Genomic DNA, 9,335 nt, shown 5'->3' on the forward strand with positions numbered 1-9,335 from the left:
CCTTTGGTTAGATAAGGTGGGGGACGCTGTTCGGTGAAGTGCTAGGCGCTGATCGCAATCACGATCAAGAACTTGTTGGTGCCGAGGATCAGGTGATTTACGTATACGTAACAGCACCGCACTATTTCAGAAGTCTCGGGAAACTGCTGAACCGATTTTCGAGGAGGTGAGTAAATTAATCTAATAATTAATTAATCATTCAATCGACGTACGTATAGAGCGCGTGCGATGTACCTCGATATCCGATTCGCTCCTCGTCGCATTTCTATGCATTGAAATTTTGCACGCGATACGAAAAGCTAGCCGCGGATATTATCGTTTCGCGAAATTATTCATTTCTGCGATTCGAAATCCCGATTTTAGGATATAATAATTTTCATCCGTGTTTCTTCGAATTTTCGACGATCTCGTCAAAGACAATGTTGAACAATCGTCCACATAATTTACCAGATAATATTTCCGAAACAATTATTTTCGCGAGACGGTACAGTTTTATTTGTCAATTTACCGTCGTCTATTGTTTCTTCCTAATTGGCAATATTTCACGGCCGTTATAATAGATCGTCGTACACTAGCTATATTCAGTTCGGTTTTACTACCCTGCAACCAAAAAGAAAAGAGAAAGATGAAAAAACGACAACAAAATATTAAACGAGATAACCAAATTTCGAACAACATTCTCCGCGTACATTGCGTCCGTATAATTAATTATTTTCGATCCAACCCGCGTCGACGCGTCAACGTCGTCTCCAATTTCTAGTTTAATAATGCTGAATAATTCCGCGAACGCTCACTCTCCACGTTATTTCGCTTTACAGAACCACCGTTCGTTCCGATCGTTGCGACAATTTACCTCTTTTTCGTCACTCTTCTTTTTGTATATCTCCATTTATGTGTGTTTTCCGTTAATTTTTGACTCTGTTATTTTTCGTTCCCGCAATTCCACCGGCTAATTGTCGTAGCTATATTATTTCTTATCGAGGAAGTTTGATCAAATAACACAAAAGCGAATCGGCCCTCTTCATAATTGCTTGGCCGCCTTTCTCCTCCTTTTTTCCATCCTTTATTTTCTTCATTTTTATTCGCTTATTTATTTATCTCGTCCCGCGGTATATTTACTCATCATCCCTGACAAACTCCATTACCGACAAGAGAAAAAAAAAGAAAAAAAAAACAGCCAAACCAAACGCAATTTTGTTTTTCCTTTTTTGGTTTTTTCTCGCAAACCTTTCTCACTTTCTCTCACCGCGCCCCGTTATGTTGCCGCTAAGCCAACACCTATTTCAACCCTTTTTCCGCTACATAAAAACAGCCTCTCTCCAACCCTAAGTCTAAACCATAACCTTGCTCAAACTAAACGCTGATAATGTTTTCGTGCAGGAAATCTTTAGCAAGATTCTTGTTAGGTCCATGGTGCGGTTGGTTTAACGTTTGCGAAGCTCCGTTTCGTATGTACCCACATACACTCGTAGTAAATGTACTTATATGCTGAACCGCGTGCCTGGAATGCTGTCCTTTCAGCACGTGGTCTTCTATGAAGAGTAAATTTTAGGGGTTGCGAAAGGGATGGGGAAGGGAATGGAGGGGGGGGGGGGGGTGGCGCATTGCTATGGTTGGTTGGTTGAAACATAAGGCTAAGAAACGTGAGGGTGTAAAGGAGATCCCTAAACTGAGCCGGTGCCGCTATACCGTAACCAGGGAAAACGATTATGTTCCTCTCTCGAAATTCTTGAGATACCTAAGGCGACCGTGCCGAATATAGTATGTAAGATTTGTCCTTTATACCACAGAGAAAAATAAAAAACTACGCGTAAAAAACGACGCGCAAAAGCCTAAGAATGAAGAAGAGATGGAAAAGCTGTTTTTTCCCCAGTTGACAGAAGCTTACGTATCTTGATCGTCGAGCTCCAGATATTTTTTTGAATGGATAAAATTAGGGAATAAGAAATTTCCCTTTTTTTTTTTCCTGTGTATACCTACGTTGAACACTTCGAATTCGATTTCTCAGATTTTCTCGAGCTCTCGAAATCATTATCCATACACATGAGGAGTAATGGACAAAACCGATAGGAATTTTACACATGACTCGTAACGAATCGTAACAAAAAATACCGACTGAACATTATTAATTAACAAACCCTCGGTAAGGTGGTTAGTTTTGTCCTTGACACACGTTGACCACTCCCCGTGGTCAGGCCCGAAGGGGGTAGGAGGAGGGGGGGGGGGGGGGAGGAGGTGGAAGTTTGTTTGTTCGTTGACACAAAATCGATAGAAAAACAATCATAACTTAGAAAAGGGAATGATATATTAATTAATATAACGCCCACATAACGCCTCCAGCTGTAGCGAGTATACACCTAGCTGACGGTTACGTATATTTTACGTTACGTTCAGGTGTTATGTGAATTCAATATCGTTGAAATTCCATATTTTCAGAAAAATTTCTCCTCCCATATCCTATCCCTAGAACAGTTCAAATCGACGGACTGGTTGAGAATTTTCAGACCACAACGAAAGAGTTATAATTGTCGTAACCACAGTTGGTAATTTCATGCCAAGGCTTATCGGAACACCAGGTTCTCTACGTGTACATAAAATGAATCCGTTAAAGTAGATGAACCGCGCAGTGGTACAACGGAGAGAAAGAAACGGTGGAAAAGAGAGAAAAGTATCGCTGAATAAATTTTTAGCCTCACGTCAAGCGGGACCGTTGATTGCGAGCTTGTGACCGTCTCTGTACCGTTACGTCGAGCTTTCACTCCTACGAATGAATGTCAGCCGCATTCTGTTCAGCTAATATAAACATAATAACGAAAACAATATCAATAACGGTGAAATAAAGCTGGAGAATTTTTCTTCGTCAACCGCGCGACGTCGATGGACATAGGAATACATATATACGTATAAATGTCCATACAATTATACACGCGGAGTGCTCGGCATTGTAAATCTCGATGTAGGGTCCGTTTCCATGCAGCGTGTCGTATCGAACGTGGTAGACGAACGTTATGCAGAGATGAAACGCTGCGATTGATACAGAGACACGTTTATACGGCAGTACGTTGGTGTGTACGGATTTACATATAGAACGGAGAATGCAGTTCGGGTAATACGACCTACGTTTACAGGATCATCCACAATGGTTTACTCCTGTTATACGCAAGAGACACCCTACACGACGTGGTGAACGTCAGTGCCAGCGAGAACTGGAATGCTTCATGCAGCAAATTGTCAACCGCCGTTTTCAGTTCAGCTGTTGGTGCACTTTACGTACAACAGTACAATCAGCAGTACCTCAACGCTGTGGCGGACAAGGTGAGAATCGTGCATCCTCTCGTTAAATCTTCGTCCGTATCTCTTTTTTTTTTTTCTTCTCTAATTCATTTTTGTTCGGTTGCTTCTCGTTTTCTTTTCATTCTTCTACAACGTATACCGCAAATTATATCACCTGTGCTATGCATATTTCACGCACGAGCGCGAAAACCGATCGGTTTTCTTTCGTCTTATTCAGTTTCTACTTTTTCCACTTCAATTATATAGGTTTTTTTCTTTTAGTTCTTTTTACTTTGTTTCTCGTCTGCCGTGTATAGAGAGATATTTTTTCACCAATTGACGGAAGGAAACAGATCATCGGATCAATTTCCGAATATAACGGGACAGGAAGTTGAGGCTGTCCGAGCGTAAGACGATGGAAATAGCTTTTCGCATTTCTTATTCTTCTTTTAGAGCCACCGTTATTTCTCTCCTTATTTTTCCGTGCTGGAATGACGAAGTTTGTATGAAAAAAAAAAAAACTATCGGATTAAATAATTCAATAAAGTCAGCGTTACAAGCTTGCGGATTTCCGTCTATATTTTCATTTGAATTTCTTTTTGTTCTCCATTCATTATTGTAAAACCTTTTTTTTCCCATTCTACGGCAATATTCGCACCGCGAGGGGTGTGTGCGTAAGCCCACCTTGATTACGTGTAATTTCTGTTGTGTTGCCACCCTTATTTGGCCGTCATATGCTAACATTGAAACACTGTTCGGTAATATCCTTCGACCTGCATCGGACCCGCACTAATTACGCCCGGTATTAATGTTATATTGGAATATCTTCCCGCGGCGCGGCGCGGCAATGCAAGCGTCAAGTTTCCAGTTTGCTAATTTCATCGTGAAATCTACCGGTCTAGAATGTATAACGCGGAATTATACACCCCGCACACCGATATCCGTGGAGCGCATCTACTGCGCGGAAAAATTTTTCACTGACAAATACGAATACGAAAGGTATGAAGAGAAATAAAAATTCGGGGTATAGAAAACTCAATTTGCATTCTAAATTTTTCCCCCGTATATGTACACACACCAGAATCCCGGCAATCTCCCTCGCAATACATACGGTATCGGTGTATTTTCGAATCAGATTTTTAGCTCGTAGTAAAATTTTTCCGCATGCTTTGGAGATATTGCGCTTCTGAATATTTCTAAGATTTCTCGCACGTTATTTTATTTTCATCCGCACGCCCGTTCTACGCGTGCCAAAAACATACGTGCAGATGTACGTACGTACGGTAGAGTCGAGAGCCTGGTTATTGTCTGTGAAATTGCCGAGGGACGTCGGGTAATGTTGTTCGATTTCCGTTGTTTAAGGTAACGCGTTTGTTCGATCGAATAAAAAGTACACTGGCGGAAAGAATGTTGGTCATGTCTTGGCTGGACGAAGAAACACGTACTCAGGCGTTGCTGAAGCTCCGCGCGTTGGAAGGGAAATTTCACGTTTGGCCAGGATTCCACAATAACACGAGAATCGCCGTGGAAATGACGGAGGTAAATTAAGCAGATGTTTAATGGGATAGCGATTTTCACGACGCGCCGACGACTCGCTCTTTCATTGAGATATCCTTGGATACTTTTTCTCGTTTATACAACCCGTCCCCGAACAACTGATATTCATCATCCCCGAGTCAGCCATAAACCAACTCCTCTTATTCTTGGGGACTATCGATCATCTTGGATCGCCCATAAACAATCGAAAAGAGCTGAACTTGTAGAAACGAAGATATTATAGATTTTTCTTCTTTCCTTACACTCGTTTGTCTCACGCTGTATCTATATATATGTATGTATGCGCCTTTCTCATGGTGATTCAGGTTACGGTCGACCCTCACGATTTTTTCTCAAACGTCGTTAGGAGATTCAGACAAATCAGGGCCATCAAAGGCGATCACGCACTCAAGGGCAACATGACAGCAAAGTAAGTCTTCCACCTTGTCATTTCCATGTCTTTGCGTTGCGTTGAAGTCGAAAATGTTAAGTATCGCATTTTCTTCTTTTTTTTTTTTCTATCCGTTTCTCTCGATGCTGCAGATGGCCTCATCCATTCGTCGTCAACGCGTATTACGATTCGACGGTGAACGCAATCGGTATGTGAATCGAAATGATGATATAATAAGAAATAATTGAATCGCTCGTCGCTCGCCACTTTTCCAAATATTTTCCTCATCTCGCTCTTCCAGTCATCCCCCTAGCGATGTTAACCGCTTGGCCTTGGGACGGTGGTCCAGCTTATATGGCGCACGCGACTCTAGGGGTGATAATCGGTCACGAGGTACTTCACGCATTTGATGTCCATCATCGTGGCCAGCAGCCCGAAGAGTGGCTTTGGTTAACCGCCGAATCACGACGTCGTTTGGAAACTAGGATAGAATGCGTTGCCAAACTTTACGCTAAAAGTTTTTGGAAGAAGGTGCAATTCCTGGGCAGCAGCGTCGATGTCCAGGTGATTGATTTTCGCAATCTTCGTCAATTTATTCACACGATTAGATCGGAGTTCAAACTTATTCCGAACTCTATTGTTCATCCCCGAATCTCAACCTTGGAAAGATCTTGATTATCGCGAAGAAATTGAAAAATCATCGCAAATTTTTCAGCTGGTCAGCTATAGGAAAATAAAAAACGGATTTTCGAAGACCGTTGAATATTGAAAAAATTTGCGACGATTTTTTCCTTTACCGTATAGTTGAAATTGTCAATTTTACTTCCACGATGTACAGTTTGATTGGAACGTGACGAGGAACGAAAACATGGCCGACATTGGTGCCTTGCAAATATCTTACCAAGCCTGGCAGAGCTTAACGAATGGAAAAGACCGCACTCTTCCCGGTTTGCAGTCTCTCCGACCGAGTCAGTTGTTTTTCATAAGCGCAGCTCAGGTGAGATTTTTTGGAATTATAGGTAATCGCAAATTATCCGAAACTTGGAATTTTTATCGGCATTTTCTCATCCACCACACAGCCATATTGCTCAAACGTTACAGCGGAGGATTATATCCTGTCTGTAGAACTGGACGACCACACGCCTCACCCGGAAAGGTAGATGGAAAAGAATTATCATTTTTTGAAAATATGTAGATGACAAAAAAAAAACGCACTCGTCGACGTCATTCGAATGATTATTTTCTACTTTTTCTGTTGACAGAGTGAACGGGATAATGATGAATTCCCAAGCGTTCGCAGAGGCGTTTCGTTGTCCGGCAGGTGCTAAGATGAATCCACCATTAAAATGCAGCACCTGGTGACCCCCGGAAGTGGATGTTGTTACTGAGGGTTAACAGGTCATTCAGAAGCCCCAAATCTGGCGAGTCAATTTTCAGCTCAAAAAATTAAATGCGTATCTGACCGAACAGGACTGCGTTTATTTTATGATGCGGAATTTGAAAAAGGCCCGTCGAACAGAAAAAAGAAGAAAGGATATAATGTATAGATTTGTTAGAATTTCGGGCATCGCGTGACCGGAAATTCGGGTGAATAATTGAAGGAGAAAAAATAAAACGTATAACCAATTTTCACCCTTACGTATCGAAATTGTTTCGCATATATTTTCGTTCTCTCATATTTTTTGTTTGCATCCATCAGGGAAGATGTCAGGATGACGATGACGAACAAAGTTGCGGTGAAATATTTTCCCACTCGAAAGCATCCCCGACAAAAAGAAAATGAATAAATGACCTGCGTAAAAAAGCTATTTGAAAAAATTGACGGGATCAGGTGTTACGGGGGATTGCGGAGAGCGTGTTTCCACTTTTTTCGCTTACAGGATGAAAGCTGTACACGCACCGCAAACATCTTATCCGGAATGAAGTATTTTTTTATATTCGACTTTTTCTTCATTTTTCTTTCTCTTAAAAATCAAAAGGTAGGAAAAAAAAACAAAAACCAACGAAGAAAACCGTAAAATAAATCGCGGTCCGTGTTCTACCACGAAAGCAATTTGCCGAATGTGATATGTCTGTGCTGCTTGTTAGTGTTTTTCAAAGTTTAATGATTAATATTAAAATGATTATGTACAGAGTGTCACAACTTGATAAATGAAGGATTTTCATACCTCGAAAACCGGACGAGATGCGAATCGCGCGTAAAGCGATCAAATTTTTTGGGCAAAGTATTTCTTCAAACGGATATCTATTGTTTCTCCAAGCGTAAGAATTCAGGCCGATTTCCAGCAATCCGATTTCAATGTTTTCCAGTCTAGTCACAACTTCCAAACATTCGCGAAATGATGGAAATGGACTTTACGAGCAATGTATGAACGATGGCTGAAAAATTTCTTCGAAAGAAAAAAAATCAATCACCATCATTAGCAAAAAAAAAAGTAGTCTCTGTCAAATTTGCTGAATACCGTTGCGGATCAAGGATCTTTCATTTGAAAGTTGTTTTCTTTTTCGTTTATCAGGCACCGAAATCCTTCGTTACAGTCACGACACCCTGTATACGAAATATATTACGAAAACGTTATCCAAAATTGTATAAGATAAATAAATGACACTAACAATTGAATAAATAAATCGACATAGATTATATATATACCTATAATTACGAGGTTCAACGGTAGCTTTGTAAGCGTTAATAGTAATTGTTATTATCATTATCATTATTGTCGTTTTTATTACTGTTATTATATAATAATCATTTGAGCCTAATTAAACAGATCAACGGTTGTTTCGGAATTGTTTTCCTATTTATGATATATTATGCATAGGAAATGTTCCACCGATATTGCGTGAACGAAAAAACATGTAGGTACTAAATAGACAATGTAGAGAGCGAGACGATTGAAAACCTGCAAAAATGCCTGTTTCCGTTGAAAAAATGCGACGTACAGAAGAGTCGAATTTTCAGCAGGGGGACGCGCGGGATATAGTGTAATAATTATTGAATAAATAATATAGTCGCATAATTGAGAATTTATCGTTAGTAGAAAATGAGAGAGCTAAGTAGTCCATAGTGAATACGAAGTATGTAGTGATAACAGCAACAATAATAATAATAATAACAACAACAACAAGAATGGTAATAATAATATTAATTACAATAAGCCTCGGCATATTTTTGACGCAAGAATCGCAAACTGTGATATTCTTATGCATACGCAAATAATTAATTAATTAATTATCGATCCATTGTTCAACACTGTAGATTATAAAGTGAAGATAATTAAAATTATTCCGAAAATTTCGATGATTAATTTGTCGTTGTGAGATCTTTATAATGGAATAAAAATTAACCATATAAATTGGCAAATAACGTGTATTGATATATATACATATTTATAGTATGATAACATTAAATAATTCGGAGTGTAAGTAGGTGAATCGAATAAAGTTATAGGAAAAAAAAAAAACGAAGAAAATTACCCAAAAAAAAAAAAAAAAACTAACGATTGAACAAATAAGCATATTGTTTAAAAATAACCGGTGTTCTCGGCGCAGTTGCGCAATCACTATTATAACGATTATAGGCTGAAACTATAACGAAATGATGCTTGAAGACCCAGTTTATTGAATTGAGAGCATGAATTCCTAAATAAATAAATAACTTTAATTACTTTAAGTAAATAAATGTACCTATACTATAATTAAGCTGTCTTGTATGGCAAATAAATATGATTTATATTAATCACCAGGCTTTTTTCCCTCGTAGATCAATGACGAGCTGATTTCATCCATTTGCCTCGCGTCGCTTTCAAGACAGGAAGTTATAGGAAATTGAGTACACGTTTTTTACTTATCGGAAATTACTTTGGATCGACGAATAATTTGTAAAATCGGTGATACAAAGCGTAGACAAAATAATTGAAATTCGTTCGTCTGATCGTACGTTGTCACGTCAGCGAAATTGAATTATCTGTTATCGATTAACGTGTATGAATTTTACGAATTTTGATTGATTACTCATTGTACGTTTCATCATTTCCGCGAGTCTCGGGCGGTGGTTGCAAGGTCATTGTTAAGAACCTGTGAAATCGGTATCTGGATCGTTTGATCGCAGCAAAAATAAGGATCTCAAATATTC

General features: G+C 39.4%; 1 protein-coding gene across 2 annotated transcripts in view; it reads left to right on the forward strand.

Moving 5' to 3' along the window:
• Window positions 1–8,939, forward strand: part of LOC105692426 (endothelin-converting enzyme 1) — a 46,855-nt gene extending 37,916 nt beyond the window's left edge. For both annotated transcript variants that reach the window (XM_020855994.2, XM_012411627.3), the window contains exons 8-16: window positions 12–166; window positions 3,129–3,315; window positions 4,636–4,812; window positions 5,136–5,239; window positions 5,353–5,408; window positions 5,502–5,764; window positions 6,039–6,197; window positions 6,280–6,356; window positions 6,463–8,939. In XM_020855994.2, coding sequence (XP_020711653.2) covers window positions 12–166; window positions 3,129–3,315; window positions 4,636–4,812; window positions 5,136–5,239; window positions 5,353–5,408; window positions 5,502–5,764; window positions 6,039–6,197; window positions 6,280–6,356; window positions 6,463–6,562 — 1,278 coding nt within the window. In that variant the 3' untranslated portion in view covers window positions 6,563–8,939. The remainder of the gene's footprint in view (window positions 1–11; window positions 167–3,128; window positions 3,316–4,635; window positions 4,813–5,135; window positions 5,240–5,352; window positions 5,409–5,501; window positions 5,765–6,038; window positions 6,198–6,279; window positions 6,357–6,462) is intronic.
• Window positions 8,940–9,335: the final 396 nt, after the last annotated feature.

Source organism: Athalia rosae, chromosome 1, assembly GCF_917208135.1.
Source record: "Athalia rosae chromosome 1, iyAthRosa1.1, whole genome shotgun sequence".
NCBI lineage: Eukaryota > Metazoa > Arthropoda > Insecta > Hymenoptera > Athaliidae > Athalia > Athalia rosae.